This window comes from Ambystoma mexicanum, chromosome 1p, assembly GCF_040938575.1.
Source record: "Ambystoma mexicanum isolate Mex_15411 chromosome 1p, UKY_AmexF1_1, whole genome shotgun sequence".
Taxonomy (NCBI): domain Eukaryota; kingdom Metazoa; phylum Chordata; class Amphibia; order Caudata; family Ambystomatidae; genus Ambystoma; species Ambystoma mexicanum.
Window position 1 is genome coordinate 753,414,565 of NC_090921.1, and position 18,232 is coordinate 753,432,796.

The 18,232-nt window shown below is 41.6% G+C and overlaps 1 protein-coding gene across 16 annotated transcripts in view; it reads right to left on the reverse strand.

Annotated features, from left to right (window-relative positions):
• Positions 1–18,232, reverse strand: part of CELF3 (CUGBP Elav-like family member 3) — a 331,245-nt gene that overhangs the window by 86,123 nt on the left and 226,890 nt on the right. For all 16 annotated transcript variants that reach the window (XR_011304210.1, XR_011304211.1, XM_069650631.1 and 13 more), the window contains one exon: positions 2,514–2,657. Coding sequence is in view for 14 of the 16 variants with exons in the window: in XM_069650631.1 (XP_069506732.1) it covers positions 2,514–2,657 (144 nt within the window). In the remaining 2 variants the exon portion in view is untranslated. The remainder of the gene's footprint in view (positions 1–2,513; positions 2,658–18,232) is intronic.

Consider the following 18,232-nt stretch of genomic DNA (forward strand, 5'->3'; position numbering starts at 1 on the left):
GTGTCACTGGCAGTTAAACATTGGGTTGGAAGAGAGTAACCAGGCTATCTTTGGCTAAAAAGCTCGACAGTACCTGGGCCCAATGGGTTATCCAATACAGTACTTAAGGCTGACCCGGGATCTTGGTCTAAAATATTGAAAATCTTGTTCGACAAGGTATGTTGAGATATGACCATCCCAGAGTCTTGGCAGCAAGCAATACTAGTGCCAGTCTACAGGAAAGGTGACAGAGAACTACTGGCTAACTGTAGATTGTTATCATTATTAGACGTCACTGGTAAGCTATTTGCCACCTTTGTTTTGGCTGCTATACAAAAGTGGGTAACTGAAAACAGTGTTTTAGACCCATTACAAATGGGCTTCCAGCCAGGCTCAGCTACAACCCACAACATTAGGTTGATGGATACAATTATCAAGGAGGCAGCAATCAGAGGCAGACCTGTCCTGTACTTCATTTACGTTGAGTTTAAATCAGCCTTTGACACAGTTAATCAATCTACACTGTGGCAGAAATTGAGAGGACTGAACTGCCCTGACTGGCTGCTTGCAATCTTGATTGTTCGTCATTCAAACACAGAGGTTTGAGTGCGGGTGGACGACAATGTCACTCTAACAAAGGTAGTTAGAATAGATAAAGGAGTCAAGCAAGGAGGGTGCGTGCTAGCTCCCCTATTGTTCAATGTATACTTGGCAGACCTTTGCCGCAATCTGGACACTGTTGGTACCCCAGTGAAAGTTGGAACCCAATCAGTATCCTGTATGTGGTATGCAAACGATTTGGTTCCCATGGATCGAACTGTGAGGGGTCCACGCCAAATTTCAAGCATTACTAGCATTCGCCCATAAAAATGACTTTCTCAAAATCATGGGTAAAACAGAAACAATGGCTGTGAAACAAAATTAATCGGGTTGCCCTTGATACCCACATAGGAAGGATGGAATATGTTGGGAATTACCTGTACCTGCGTTTGGAATCGAAGGCGAACAGGGATTATGTTAATATCAAAGAGAATAAAAAGCAAAAAGCCAGCCAATTTACATGTTTGATCAGTTTGATCAGTAAACATGCATTACAAACTGGAGGTTTTACGATGAGTGGTATTCTCAATCTTTATAACCAATGTTTTGCCCAACAGTATTGTACAGCTTGGAGGCTTTGGTCATGAAGGACCTCAACTGGCTAAACATACTGGAGGGTAATTTCTGGAGGATGTTATTGAAACCGGCACCATCTACTCTGATGGCTTATTTACGCCTGGAATTCGGTTTGGTATCTTTAAGCAGCCAAGTGGTGATACGTAGAGGGACTCTTTACATGAAGTCTAGACTCCATCCACAATGTCCTCTATTGGATCTGTTGGCAGCAAATTATGACTCAGAACATAGGAGCCACACTGGCTTTGCGCAAATGAATGAGGACTGTTTCATTCGAATTGAGTGGACACTGGATTTCGAGAGGGGTACTAGTTATGAGATTATAAATGTAAACTGGACCTTTGGGACTGGGATAATAAGTATGAACATCTGTATTACTAGCACCATCATAAATATATGTCCAGTGTAACACATAGTTACCTTAAAACACAAATATACTTGATGCACAGTCCCAGTCCTGCTGGTCTTAAACTAATACTTTGGTTGCGGATAAACCAACTACCCCCTTTGATAATCCACGGTGTCTATGATAAAGCAGTATCTCAAAATAGAAATTGTACCATATGCAAATTACAAGATAAACTAGAGACCGTCCACCATGTGTTTACGGAATGCATTGTGTTAGGAACAACCTATATGTGTATGTTGGGACAATTCATGAGTAGATACGAATCGATTAAAACACCTGAATTTTTGGACTACCATTTAAATGCAGACTCTGACTCTATGCACGTCGCACTTTATCGCCGGTGGATTGAAATCTCCAAGTACCTCATTGATTGAGGGGAAATAAAATTTTGAGTCTTGTATCTTGATTATATGACTACTCATTTTAATGTAAATCATGTAAAATGGTGTACCATGAGATTGCTAAATTTTAGGCGATTTAAAAACGTAAATGTGTGTATGATATTAATTAAATATCATTGAATTTATGATTAATTCATTTTATGAAATTTGTTAAATTTCTTATGAACTAGATACAAATAAATAAATATAAAGGAATGAAAGGATTAGATAGCTCCAGGGAGGGAAGTATGCCTGTTGCCCAGGACTAGGAATGGCGGGCAAGAGAGCATAGAGGACAACAAACATGCTAGGAGAGAAAAGGGGGTAGGGCTAGTGTGGGGGAGCTTTAATTCTAGTAGATAAGCCTAGCGCATTGAAAAACAGTTTCAGCAAGGTGAATCTAACAACACGGAATAGAAGAACATACACAAAATGCACCACGAGCACACATTACAAATATTTTAACACGTATAATTCTTCATAAGCAAAGAGTAGCAGGATCTTTATGAAACTTCCCATTGCAGAACCAGTGAGAGGGAAATGATATCAGGCATGAAAGAACATCTTACCGCCTGGGTATATGCGCTGTACGCTCCAAATTGCAGGGCAATTGGGCTGAACATGCCCAGCTGGTTGGCCACCTGCTGCATTCGGCGCAGTCCGCGTTCCTTTTCTGTGTCGGCAAACTTGACCACCAGGCTGGATGAGGCTCCCTGAGGTGGGAAAAGGAGAAAAATGTAGTAGCTCATAGAAGTCAGTATGTACACAAAGAAAATCAAAACCTTGACTTATGGCCCCTAGAACTCTGGCATCCACGTCAGCGAAATCTGCCCTCACTGATCACTTTGGAGTGAAAGCCAAACACATATCGACTATTAGTACCCAGCGAGGGACAATCAGATTTTTACAAATTATTTGACTGGCCCTTGCCAGGTCCTTAACCGCTCCACATGGCTCCTCTGGTCACAGTCACCTCTCTCGGGGTTCCTTCCGCAACCGCCCACCATGGAAAGGGAGAAGGGACTATGTGACTTGAGATTGACCCTCCACCCTTCTCTGATCTAGAATTATGCCTGTGCGTCTGTGTGTGCAAAGACAGTTTCTATTATGGAAGTTTGGTCTGAGGCAGGGGTCTACGCAAACAGTTGAATGCCCACAGCTGTACTGCAAATGAATTTCCAGGTAGAACTGGAAAGGAGGCAACAGGCGCCATGCTGAAATTCGAGCTGATGACACACATTGATTTATTTAGAAAAAATGCTGCTTTAGCGAATGTAAGAGCAAGGTGTGTAATCATCTACTAGCTGATGTAGAGGGTACACCAGTCTTGTCTGTGCGAATGAGGAGCCACATGACAGAGTGTGATGTAGAAAGAAGTCATTAGCTTTGTTCGTGCAGAGCCTGTTCAGATTTTTCCATCATGTTTGGGGTGACCTGAAGCATCTGTTGGCTGTCATATCACTCTACTCTCACATCCATCCCAAGAAAAATACGGTATGCTATTTGCCTTTTGCAATGATAGCCATTTTACTTATGCCCGTGATCTGCTTCTAAGCTTTCCTGCAAAAATAGTCCCTTTAATATTTTCCAACCTTTTGGCTGTGCCACCTCTTATGCTCTGTGGATCTGAGTGTATATGGCGTAGTTATGTGTCAATGTATTGCTATCTTTTTTTAGTGTGGGGAAACATTACAGGATAGTGGCTAGCATACCGTGACATTGCATGTGCAGCCATGTCCCGAGTACAAGCTAGGCTTATTTATTTATTTATTGCCTGCAGCCATGCATCGTATGGAAGTACACATTTCCAATTCTGAGACATACAGATGTTCAGGTTTTTTAATGGGATCTGTGTGATTACTGAGAAAAAAAATGCTGTATGCATAAATGCAGATTGTTTTTTTTTCACCGAACTTCTCCCTGCAATTACATGCGGGGGAAGCCTCCCTGCAGTTCCCCAAAACTCCCCTTATATTTTTTATAACCATATCCCCAACCCCCAAATATAATGGCGCGATCAGTGCCCCTCGAAAGTTTGCATTTTTGCATTCAGTATGTTGGTCCACCCAGTAATTGACTGATACCTTTAAATGGACTATGTTTATCCCTCTTAAACCTCTGGTCAATACTTGACTATAATTCGGCATCACCAAACTGAAACATGAACTCATCCAATTACATGCACATGAGGTGGCATTACAGGAGCATTCCTGGTGGCGCTTCCACCCTCGCGCTTTGGTTCCAGTTCTAAACAGTTTTTGCGTGGGTTCCCTACCAGAATGACATGAATATTCATATGCCCATTAACCTTCATCATAGACAGCTATTGCATGCCTCTATTGTTTGGAGAATAGGAAAAACTCAATAGTAAAGGGTGCTTTTCAATTTCCATGTAGTCCTAGGTGCAGGGTTTGAGTTGAATGCTCCCAATTCCGCCAGGTGAGGGATGGGAATTTAGGAAAAGTGATATAATGTGATTTGTCCAGAATAATACAGTTTGCTGTAGTAGAGAAGCTGGGATTGGAACTCTGACCTCCTGGTTCAGACAACAATTTAGTAGTCGTTTTTAGGGCAGGAGCACAAACATGAGCAATCAACATTTTATTAGTTATTAAAAGCAAAATGCCCCTTCGCCTAGGGCAGAAAAAACCCTTTCACTCCACTGTGCCTATGCTTATCGTCACGTACACCCAGTGCCGATACGCATGTGGCAAATGGAGGGAAGGGTTTAATGTTCATATATTTCACTACATCAGATTTTCATTTGCCCATTTAATATGCAAGTGTAGTGGGGCTGTGGGAGAGGGTGCTGTGGGAGGACAAGAAACTACATCAAAATGGCCTTAGCAAGGTTTGTGCTTGTTTATTAAGAGGTTAGATGGACTACACTAAAAAGGGTGCTTCTTCCTCCAGCACCGGGGCATTACTGGGGCACTTGAGGTCATGCCTGGCATATGAATGCAGTAACTGGATATCTCAGTCTGTGCATTATGGTGAAGAACTAGTGACATTTCTGAAGCATTTAAGGGTTTCTCTTGTTATAAGATGGCAGCATTTACATTTGAAGCTGTACATATGGTGCCTTATACTATCCATAAAAGGCATTCACTGACTATTGAATCGCATTACTGGGGTATTTGAGAGTGCATTTTGCATATGATGGCAGCAATGATGTCAGGAGTTAGACATGTGATGCTCTCCATTACATATGGTAACTGAGTCAGGTTTATGAGGCATTAACTGACTTTGGATGGAATTCGTGGGCATATGGGGTTGCCCTTGGTATGTGATGTAGGCAGAATACAATTGTAACTTACATATTCTGCCTTTGTCTGTGTTGAAAGGCTATCACACTCTGTATCTGCATATAAAGGCTTCATTCTGCATATTGTGCTATGGGAGCAAGTGAGAATGTGGGGCTTCACTTATTATATAATGACCATACCTGACATGTGCAGCTATAACTGGTATAAGATGGAAATAACTGGCCATACGAGGATGAATGGGCCGAAGTATGGCAGTGCCCTTGGCCTATGTTGGTTCTATTGAATCACCCCGTGTAATATTATGGCAACATTAATGGCTTACGAAGGCAGCCACCTTGTTAAAAATTGTTCATGTGTTAATATCGCAGCAAAAATATCGGCATACAAAAATGGCGCCATTTTTTGTGGCAATATTAACCCATAGAACCTGCGGGGATACCCTGCAATCCCCATATTTTTTTGTAAAGGGAGCGGGGGACACCCCTGCAACTCCCTCTCCCATTTATGCCATAAATTATCCCCACTAATAATATCGCACATTGCCGTTTCCGATGGCCATATATATGGCGATATTATTGGTGGGGATAATATGACCTGATACCGTTAAAAATGTGGTTGGTACGTAAAATAGTCTTGTCTGCTTTAGTACCTATTTGGTATTTTATAAATTGTAAGTTTAGGTTCGTTTATTAAAACAGCTGTGAGTCACTTTCAGTGATGCAGCTTTGTGTGATGTCATCAGGTGTATGATGTAATTTCCGCTACCCCAGGGATGTTGGTGAAATGACATTCCTGCGGCCAGAGTCTTGCCAAAATATCTAAATGAAGCACCGCTTCATTTTCCAAAATCCTGTCAAAAAATTTACCAAAATGGAAATAGATTGGAGAAAACCAATCAAAGGTTTAGTTACGCTTGCACTTCTTTTCATCCGGCACACTGCTTTTTCAAACCTACCACTCAGTATCAAGGGTTAAAAAAGACCAGGGAGAAACCTTGACCCTCCCACTCGCAGCCAGAGCCCAAGAGACTGCAGCTTTGGCCACTATGCCCCACCTATGCTTCTCTTCAAAACCACTTTGTTGTATTCTGGCTCATAAATCATGCAATAACTTTCGGCGACCATTTTATACAATCAGTTTCCCTGCCTAAAAAGGTCATTTGAATGCATATGAGTATGAGTGCAAACCCCTGTTATTTGTACACCCTTCTTTCTGCCACATTAATTGCGCTGCTTGGAGTGGAGTTGTTGTGGACACGAAGTGGCAGGTGGGAAGTGTTAAGCAGACAGTGTTCAGCGGGGATGGGAAAGGTCGAGATGGGAGTGGTAAGCATGGAATGGTGAGCAGGTAAGGATAAGCAGGCTAAGCAGGGAATATGCACCATACAGCAATAAGCAGGCATTTCTAAGTGTGATTAATGAGTAGAGAATGGTGACAGAGAGTGATGAAAAGAGAGCGATGACAGATGAGCAAGGAGAGGTTAGTATGAATTGGGGTCTGCTGTGCTGCCACTTGCACGGATGTTCCCAGATCTGGGATCCGGCCAACAATGTCTCCCTGGATCTCGGAAAAATCCATTTGCAAAGGAAATGCGAAGGCTAATTGGTTATCAGCGTATGATCTTCGTAGATCTGAAACACGATCTCTCCAATGGAGAACACAAATTAGACTCCTGCACCCCCCAGGACCCTACCCCAGGCAATTATTTAATTTGATTAATCAGAAATTATTAACATATTTGCATGAACGAACCAGATCCGAATTTCCCAAGACTCTAACTATACTATTGTGGAAAAGCAGGTCAAAGTTGACATCATTTTTTTAATTTTTAAAGCACCTTTAAAAACTGTATCGATTTAGGATTTCAACCCGAGGTCGGCGTCACACATTACCGCCACATTTTTTTACTTTTGTTGAGAAAAGATTATGCTCCAAATATCTGGGCTGGTACATGAGCGTAAAGAGCCATGTGAATAGCAGGCTGCTCTATCTGAGTTCTAATAATATAGCCCTCTATCATGTATCTGCCAAGCTGTATACCTTTCGGTAGCAGCCTCTCTCTAGCTTTATGTCTGCCTTTCATACTCTAGGGAGGTCATTTACCTCCAAAGCGGAAATTTCATGGAGGTGACCTGTTACGTTTGCACATAGGTGAAAACAGATCCCCTTGGCGCAATTTTAGTCATTTACACTTCTTTTTCACTTGGCAGTGTGCATTTTGCTGGTGTAGAAAGCAGGTAGATTCAATACAGTGGCAGAGGCAGCTTTTGGAGAGCGGGGGGCGGTGGGGGGTGAGCAGAGGGCGCCAGAACTCTAAATGAGTCACGTTCAATCTCAGCTGGTGACGATTTTCAGTGGAGCAACCAAAGTTTTTACCCAAATTAGTGTCTGCGACTAAGCATAGAGAGGTAGTACAAAATAATGTATAGGTGTTCAGGGAGAGGGTGGGAGTTGTCCCCAGAGAATCTTTTTTAAATTATATGTTGAAATGGTGCATTTTACATCCCAAATTTTGAGAAACACAGAGTAAAAAGGCATACAACTTACAATTGGTTCTCTAAGGTGACACATGAAAATATTCACTAAATGCCATGTCACCAACAGTACACACGTGAATTTTACAACATTTTCATGGGATTGTGGCCCCAATCTATCTATGCCAGTAATGTCTGCTGCAAATCACTTGCCTCGGCAGATGGGGCCCCAAACTCTCTGTGTACGTAATGGTTGCTGCAAATCACTTGCATGAGGCTGATGCCACGCTCTCTCTGTGCCAGCAATGGTCATTGAAAATCACTTGCACAAAGCTGCATCACATTTATATTGTGTTGTATTTTATTTGTATAGCGCCTAAAAAGGACTGTAGGCATAGGGGCACAAACTATCAGGGCACAATCTATATTTGTCAGCAATGGCTATGCAAATCACCTGCACAAGGATGTGGCCACAAGCCACCTGTGCCAGCAAAACTATCGTCACAGGGACTCAAATTGAAATATGCAGATTTCATTCTGCTTGTCTTTCACAATAAAAAAAAAAACACACACGACAAGAAAAGTTTGTCAGGAGGACAGAGTTTCATATTACCTTGTTGCTAGAGTATAAAATATATGCACCTTTAGTAAGATGTCAACATGAGACATTGTTATGGCACCAGAACAGACTATTCCTGTGATCGTGTGGTTAAATGTCTTGTTTCACAGATGGGAGGCCAGGGTTTGATTCCCGGCCATAACACTACAAGCCTGTTATTTATTTTAGTTTTTTAATTTCTTAAACACACATGGGGGCAGCGTTTGCCCTATCAAAAAAGTGGGTGGGTGCCGTCCACCCACATGGTCCCTCAACTTGTGCCCTGTTGCAATCCACTTGCACGAGGCTGAGACCACATTCTATGTGTGCCAGCAATTGTTGCTGCAAATCACTTGCACAAGGCTCCAGCCACAATCTGTGACATCTTTCGTCACTGCAAATCACTTGCATTAAGTGGAGGACACAATCTATCTGTGCCAGTAATGTTCACTGCAAATCACTTGCATTAAGCGGAGGCCACAATCAATCTATGCCAGTAATGGCCACTGCACACTACTTTCACAAAGTTGCAACCACAATCTATCTTTGCCGCTAACGGCCACTGAAAATCACTTGCATGGGGTGGCACCACAATCTAATCCTTGCCAGTAATGGTCACTGTAAATCATTTGCATGAGGCTGCAGCCACAATATGTGCCAGGAATGTTCACTGGTAATCACCTGCATGAGGCTGCAACCACAATCTATCTATGCCATTAATGGTCTCCACAAATCATTAATATGAGGCTGGGTCTCAATCTATCTATGCCAGAAATTGTCATACTAACTCGCATAGCTGGACATCTGACACCTCACGCATTCAGTCACACATACACACACTTGCACACACACACACAAACATACACACACTTTGACACTACCATAAAGGCACTCACTCAGAACTCGCTGCAAGCAACACGCATTACATTCAAACATGCGTGCACGCACATGTAGTGTATACAAACACTTAGCTTGAAGTTTTCTGCTCACCAGCCATGCTGCCTGCATCTTTTCCACAAGAAGACAGTACTGGTACCCCGTGGAAACCTATTCAGAAAGTGCAGGAGCGCCCCAGAATGAATTGAACATGCATGGTGCGCCTTTTAAACAAATTAGTTGCTATGGAACCTGAGGGCCAGCGTGCGAGCAGTATCTTATACTCCGGTTCACGTTTTTGTTAAAGAATGTGAAATTAGTTATAAGTGTGAGGCTAGCACCTGCCCTTGTGGAGCCAGGGGGGAGCACTGGGCACTGAAGGGAAACACAGGGGAGGGAGCGACTGCGCCCCCTCGTCACCACTCATGCCATAGGAATCCTCAGAAATTGCATTAACATGCACATTTCTATGACGGAAAGTATGGGGTGGTGGACACATTAATTCTATTCCGTGCTCCATCACAACCATACAAGTGAAAGAACATTTGTAAAAATCATGGGAAGAATGTTTACACATGCATTTAATGCATTATTTGTACTCTACATCACCAGACACATAAACTCGTAACTGTTTAGCTCCATTTCTATCACTATTTATCTTTCTGAATATATACATATATATATTGGCCTGTCATCATCCATGTACAGAGCTCTTAACGGTATATTTGCATATATCTACCTAGATCTGTATAGCTACCCATGTACAAAACCTCATCTCCCCGCCGCGTTAGCTTCTCTCTGTCTGCCCAGCCGCCTGTTTACCTAGGACTTAGGCTCTGTCTGCCATGCATTGCTTTCTCTCGCTCTCACTCTCTGGAGAGGTTTGTGAGAGGGGCAGTTTCTTTGATCAGACAATCAGTCTCGGGCTGAGCGAGAGAACGAAAAAGGGAAAGCAAAAACCTCAGCGCCACCCTTGGGAAAAACTGCAGACGCAGGCATTAGCCCTTGTCAGGAGGGTAACGCTTTATCGAAAGTGAAGCAGACGGAAGAGCGTCAACCCTCGCCAGCGCGCGTCAACGCTCGCTCATGCGACGTCAGCTGCGTCAACCGCCAACCGGAAGCCTAGAATAACTTTGTTTACATGAATCTTGATATGAGCGCCTCTAGAAACGACAACAGCCTTTTATTCACACAGATAGCGCCCAGAGACACGATTCATTTCACGTGAAAGTTGGGTATGAGCAGGGCGAACGTTTAGGGGAGAGACTTTTTTTTAATCGTTGCGTATTCTGTTTATTTAAAACCTATTTACATAAAATGACAATCTTTGTAAATCACAATTTACATGTATCTTCCTTTTTTTAAAAAATAAGAAGAACCTTTTCATTACTGTAGGGGACAGACATACGGCCCGGTGCACGTAAACTGTATGTGAAAAGGCCAAGTTTTATACTTAATTCTATTATTGGAATACATAAAATGCAATCCATAAAGTATATGACACCACGTATAAGATGTTTTTCCCAAAACAAATGGGACCATACAATCCATAACTGCATTAAAAAAAATCATTTAAACATCAAGAATATGAAGGCAATGCCATGAAAAGAAACACAAATACAGACATGAAATGCGCCACGTCCGTTACCTCTGAGTTTTTAAAATCCCCATTTTTGGTTTCGCAATGTAAAGGAAACTATTTCTGATGTTGCCTACATTGTCATTTGAATTAGCCACGTCCTGATCATAGTATTAAAAATCGTTTTCTTATCCTCAGCCATTGCTTTTGCCACACATGTAATGCCATATGTAGCCCACAGCAGTGGAACTTGTGTGACAATGTTACTATATTAGAATCTTCACTGGCTCGGGTTCTAGGTGACGTGTGTCTGCCGAGCTCTGTTCTAGAGCTGGGCAGAGATAACGACATCGGAGCCGTGATACTGGAGGGGAACTCTCCGTTAGAAATAAACTCATATAAATACTAAAGTGTGAGTCAAGTCATCGTGATGTTGGGAAAATACACTGTGGACAGAACCTAACAAGTGGCGACGAGGATGCTACTGTTGTTCCCTAGTGCGGAGAGTTCCCGGAGGAAGAAGAATTTACGGAACAACAGATCCAATCATCGTAGAAATTAATTTGAGGTACCGGAACTTGTCGTGTGCATGGCAGTATAAATAATAACAAAGGATACCTCGTAAACTTTTGTGGATTGAAAGGCATGCTGAAAATACGATGCGTGTTTTGAATCTTGCGCGAGGCGATGCGGAAGATTGTGAAGGAGCCATGAAGTGAAATGTGATGACGTGTGTCACGTTATTAGAGTAAAGCACCTAAAAAACGTGCTTTACGTGCCACCATCTTTGTTTGGATGTAAACAAACGGCCGATAGTACGGAACGGCTATTTTTCGGATGAATGACGAGAGATTGACTTATCTTTACAGGAAGTGCAAAATAAAAATCCACAAAGAGGTTACAGTGAAACGTGGCAATCAGTGAATTACATCCTACTGCTGGACATGTAGTAAAGTGGTTACTAACCACAAGTCAATAACAGTGTGGACTATAACACAGCCCTATAAATTAATTGTTTAAAGGAGCCAATCTACGTGGAACAACACTGTAACACACTCAAAGTGACCATTTAACGGCAATAGACTTTGTAAGGGAAATATCAGTACAGATACCAGCACACTTAGAGCATAAAAATGCAGAGTATACCAGCTCCAGAAAAGTTTTTGGCTCATCCTGGAAATCCTGTTTTGTCTTGGGAACAATGGTTAGACAATTTTCAAGTCTACATGAGAGCTATAGGTGGTGCAAAGTTGAGTGATGATTTGAAAGAAGCAACCTTGCTGAGCTGTATAGGGACAAAAGCATTGAGAATTTTCAGAACATTGCCGGGGGATGCGACTCTGGTGGTAGTTCAGGTGATGCTACGACCAGTTCCAGGAAGTATGATATAGCGTTAACAAAACTGAGCAAACACTTTGGAAATAAGACGAATGTTGTCCTGGAAAGATATAGATTCTTTACCAGGAAACAACTCAAAAATTAGTCGATTGATGTGTATGTGGCGGCATTGAGGGGTCTCATTGCTATATGTGATTTTTCTGGAATAGCCAATGAGTACCTGAGAGATCAAATAGTTTTACATGTGGCTGATCCCAAGATACAACAGAGACTTTGGCAAGCGAAAAATCCAACTTTGGAACAGACACTGGAAATTGCAAGATCCATTGAACTGGCAGATAAGTGCATGCGAGAAGTACAAAATAAACAAGAGGTACTTGATAAGAGTGCTATTCAAACTGTCCAGGACGAAAGTCTGAATACAGATGAGGAGTTGTTGATTTCTATGGTAAAAAAATAGTGAGATCGGATATGGGAACAAGTTCATGGCAAAACAGAGATACCTTTTCAAGATCTCAAGCTAATTGTGACAAGTGTGGATGGTTTAAACATGTCAATCCAGACAAAGACTGTCCAGCAGTTAACGCTGAATGCTTCAAGTGTGGTCAAGTGGGGCACTATGGCAAGATGTGCAGAAGTAGCAGAGGAAGAGGAAGATATTTCATGCGTGGAAATACTTATAGAGGACATAGATTTAACATTAAGAAATCTGTATCAGGAGTGAGAGCTATAGAAGAGATCCATCAGCCAGATGGAGTAGTGGCAATTTCCAATAAGCTTGAAGATGAAGTACACATTTTGGCTCTTTCATCCAGTGGAAAGGCAATGGGTCCATGGGTACCAATGAATGTTGATGGAGTGACCATACAGATTATGGTTGATACTGGATCTCCATATACTATAGTAGACAAAGACACGTTTGAAGGAGTTTTAGATAAGAAGATGGAGGATCTACATATGACAAGAGTCAAAGCGACAGGGTATGGCAAATCCCCTATTGACATTGTTGGTTATGTTTGGGTACAACTGTCCTTTGAAGGGAGACAAACTTACTGCAAGTTATATGTGGCGCTCAAGGGTTTTGCCATAGTTGGTTGGTGGGAACAAGCAGCTCTAAAGATTAGAATTCATCCAGGAGAAATCAAGCCTATTTTGAGTGTCATGGATAAATGTTGTGATTCTCCTAATAGCTTGGTTCAGAGATTTCCTGAAATATTTAACGATAGGATTGGAATGCTTAAGGGCTTCAAACATTGCATTGTCCTGAAAAGAGGAGTGAGACCTGTTGTGCATAAGTTGAGAAATATACCGGTTGGAACACGTGATCCTTTGAAGAAAGAATTGGAAAAGTTGTGTTCTCAAGATATCATTGAACCGATAGAAAGCTCTGAGTGGTTGTCCCCCATTGTTATAGTAAGGAAACAGGAGGGGGCTATTAGAATGTGTGTTGACTTAAGAGATTTGAATAACAGCATATGGATAGATCGCCATCCCCTGCCAAATATAGGAGAAATGCTCACCACTATGGAGCCGGCCAAATATTTTACCACACTTGATTTATCATCAGCATATCATCAGATTGAATTAGAGGAAAACTCCAGACATCTCACATCACTTATAACACCGTTGGGGGCCTTTCGCTTTAAAAGGATGCCGTTTGGCCTAGCGTCGGCAGCTGCTGTCTTTCAGAGACTAATGCAACATTTATTTGAGGGGTTGCCTGGAGTGTACTATTTCAAAGATGACATTTTGATATCAGCTATGACGGAAGAGGATCATGATGCCAAGCTCCTTGGGGTTCTTCAGATATTACAACAAAAAGGTCTTACTTTAAAAATTGAAAAATGCAAAGTGAAAAAGAGTGAGGTAACTTATTTGGGTCCCTGTATTGATGCTGATGGAATTAAGCCCAAGGAAGCTCTAGTGAATACTATATTGAAACTTCCTGAACCATCTAATAAAGATCAATTGAGGAGCCTGTTGGGCTTAACTGAATATTATGCGAAGTTCATTGATCATTATACTGACAAAACGACACACATGAGAAATCTTATGAAAAAAAATGTGAAGTTTCGATGGTCAACATAATGTAAAAATGAATTAGAAACAATCAAGGAGCTAATTAACAAAGCCCCAGTTTTGAAAATGTTTGATTGTAGTGCTAAAACAGTTATATCTGTTGATGCAAGTAATTCAGGTTTGGGAGGTGTACTTGAACAGGTTCAAAATGAGAGAGTTGTTCCAATAGCTTTTGCTTCTAGAACACTGAGGGATGCTGAAAAAAATTATTCTACAATAGAGAAAGAGGCCTTGGCTGTGATGTGGATTTTGGAACATTTTGAAGGATTAATATGGGGTATCCCCATTGAATTTAGAACTGATCACAAACCATTGATCCATATTTTAAATCCAAGGAATCCGCATTTAACATCTCCTCGCATTAGAAGATGGATTCTTGTTATAATGCAGTACAATCTTTCTACCAAGTATACTCCAGGTAAAAGTAATGTAGTCACAGATTGCTTGTCTCGATTACCATGTTCCTCAGGTGATGAGGGTAACAATAGAGAAGAAATAGAAATGGACAGCGCCATTGCACAAATACATCCTGGTTTCACTAAGGAAGATTGGATGGAAGCTGTCAAAGCAGATGGGGAACAAGAACAATTTAGATTGGCAATAAAGAGTGACTGGAAGAATGTTCATTGATGGGATGTTGTCATGGGAAGGCAAGAAAGAAGAAATGTCTTGCAATGAAGTCTGCATATATCGGGGTGATCAAATTGTGCCGCCCATGGGTTTAAGAGAGAAGATCATGCAAATAGCACATGAAGGACATATAGGGAGAAATCTCACTAAAAGAAGAGTAAGAGAGGTTTATTGGTGGCCGAAGATGTGGATTGAGTTGGAAAACATGGTGAAAGAGTGCTCTGCATGTGCAGTGAGTGACAAAGGGAAGATTGTCAGAGCCACACCTTTGCAACCCATAGAGATACCAGGATCTGTGTGGTCAAAATTAGCCATTGATATTTCAGGGCCATTTGAAATATTGGAGCCTCACAAAATTTACATCATAGTACTGGTTGACTATACTTCTAAGTGGATTGAATGTGGCATTGTGGAGGAGTCTATGTCTGCAATAAAAGTCAAGAAATTTCTGGAGGAAATATTTGACAGGGAAGGAGAGCCTCAGGAGTTGATATCAGATAATGGGGCACAATTCATGTCAAATGATGTACAAAAATTCCTCAAAGAAAGAGCCATTAGACACAGAACCACTGCTTTATATCACCCTATGGGAAATGGATTGGTTGAGAGAATGAATCGATTTATCAAAGACACCATCCAATTAGCAGTAGCAAACAACATTTCTTGGAGAGAGACCCTTAAGGAGGCATTGATTACATATAAAGTTACGCCACATTCCACAACAGAGGTAGAACCATTTACAATGATGAGAGGAAGAGTTGCTACCAACAGACTGAGACCAGCTTGGATAACAGAAAGGAACAATAGGGTTGTTGACATGGAAGCTGTTGCAGAGAGAGAGTAAAAGATAAACAAGCAAAGTATAAGAAATATTATGATAGACAGAGTGAAGGAAAGCACTATAAAGGAAGGTGACTGGGTCAGAGTGAAAGAGCCCAGAAGAGTTGTAAAAGGAGAATCTAAATATCACTCTCCACAGAGGGTTGTGGGTTGCTCCAGTAAATCTGTAGCATTAGAGGATGGAAATTGGTGGTCATGTGATGATGTGATCAATACAGATGAGAAAGTGGAGCAAACTCTTGACATTGCCAAAAGAGTGGAATGGAGAGATGTCAATAAAACAGAAGAAAAGTCAACAAGCAAGCATACCCATGTTGCAGATGTGATGAAGGACAATACTTTTATGGTGAAACCCAGGAATAGAGTGCCATATCTCAAGAAGGACTTCATGTATTATTAATACTCTTTATTTTGAAGGGTCCATCAGTTATGCTTGGGGAGCAACAACGACATGTATCCTTTTTGGTGGTGTAGCTATACGTCTTGAATATTTTCTTTTTAAAGTTCTCTTGTTTTATTTTAAAGAAAGGTATGGTCACACTTTGTTTAAATATAAAGGGGGGAGATGTTATGATGTGTAACTTGTGTGACGATGTCACTATATGAGAATCTTCACTGGCTCGGGTTCCAGGTGACGTGTGTCTGCCGAGCTCTGTTCTAGAGCTGGGGAAAGATAACGACATCGGAGCCGTGATGCTGGAGGGGAACTCTCCGTTAGGAATAAACTTGCATAAATACTAAAGTGTGAGTCGAGTCATCGTGATGTTGGGAAAATACACCGTGGACAGAACCTAACAGAAATGCGCCACGTCCGTTACCTCTGAGTTTTTAAAATCCCCATTTTTGGTTTCGCAATGTAAAGGAAACTATTTCTGATGTTGCCTACATTGTCATTTGAATTAGCCACGTCCTGATCATAGTATTAAAAATCGTTTTCTTATCCTCAGCCATTGCTTTTGCCACATATGTAATGCCATAGGTAGCCCACAGCAGACCATAACGAAGGGCCACAGCAACGCCATATACAAAGTCAGTTACTTTCAGAATTGTCCCAACTGACAAACCGCACGCCTTTGCACACTCAAACATCACGTGGGTACATTACCTTTTAGGCATTTTACCATCCAAAATGCATTTTACTTCAGCAGACCCAGACTATAGTTCTTAAGAGAGGATTGTCCATAGACAACTGCTGTTGGGAAAATCATGGCTAAGTCTTGAGCAAATCAGTAAGAATGTATATCATTGCAATAGATGTCTAGTTGTACTTGGCCCCTAGTTCAGATTCTGTAACCGGGCAAAACAATAATTTCAAGTTGTCAGGAACTACATTTCCGTATATATTGGAGTACTGTAGATCACGGTGATTCTCAGGAGGACCAAGCAAAGCAGATTTGATCTGCTCGACCCGATCAAGTCCTTAGAGTTAGGGGTGGGCTAACTCCACCAAAAGGGTCCTCCAGAATTTCGCAGGTCCCTGACCAAAAGGTTTGGTGAGCTGTAAAATTACTGCAGTTCAATTTTGGGATGCCAACCAGCCACCTGACCCTAACTGCCCCCATACCTCCCACCCCCAGCACGCACCAGGACCATAAGAATGTTTTAAAAGTGTAACCTGTCCCAATGCGATGTAGGGGCCTTTACAGGATTCCACAGGGGAAAGGGGCATGCTATGGGGCCCGGTGGGAGGGGGGCAGGGGTGGTACTAGCCTGCCCTCCCTATCAGGGCCCTTATTTTATCCTTACTGGATGACTCAAATTCCATGGATGGGAGGTTTGAAAAGTTCACAGGCCCCAAACCACCCAAAATTCAGGAGTTTTGTCTTGCTCTCAGAGGCTGCAGGGCCACACCTGACCCTAATCACTGAAAATGTGAGTACTTACCCATTTCTTAAATGTGATACCTGTACTGTCACTAAGGATATTTGTGATGTACCAGTGCACTTTTGTAACAGGCCAGCTGCCCCCTGCAGTGGCAGAGTTTCGCACTGTGCCCTATTAAGGAATCAAAGTATGTACCTTTTGGTATATGAAAAAGTAACCAATTGCCATTCATAGCACACGGGCTCCTTTATAGTACATCTGTGCTATAGGGTTTTACAAGTTATTTCTGTGGGAAAATGCACACATTTCTATCAATATGCTCAATATCCTTCATATGTATAATTATAATAATTCTACAGAAAGGTGTTTTATAGAGGAGTATGTTGCACTTAGTTAAAATGAATACTTCCACAATGTGACAGTCACAGGTCAACCTCTGAACAGCAAAAACCAAAAGTGCCTAAACACTTCACCTGCAAGTGTCAAATACAACCATTATTCCAAAAAAGAAGCAATATGCTGTGGAAGAGTGTGCAATGTGAACACAATAATTATTGATAATAACACAAAAGAACATTATTCAGTCAGTACTGTCAGGAATAAATGGGACATAACTGTAAGTACTATAGACTTAACTTGATTGCAATGAAACCTAAATTCGAACAAAATTAACATACATTCATGAAGAAGCTCAAAGTGGGGAGTGGATTAATTAAATGGACACCTGCAGTGTGAAACACTTATTGGCATGTTTTGTTGAACGGCCTGGTTTGTTTGAATTAAA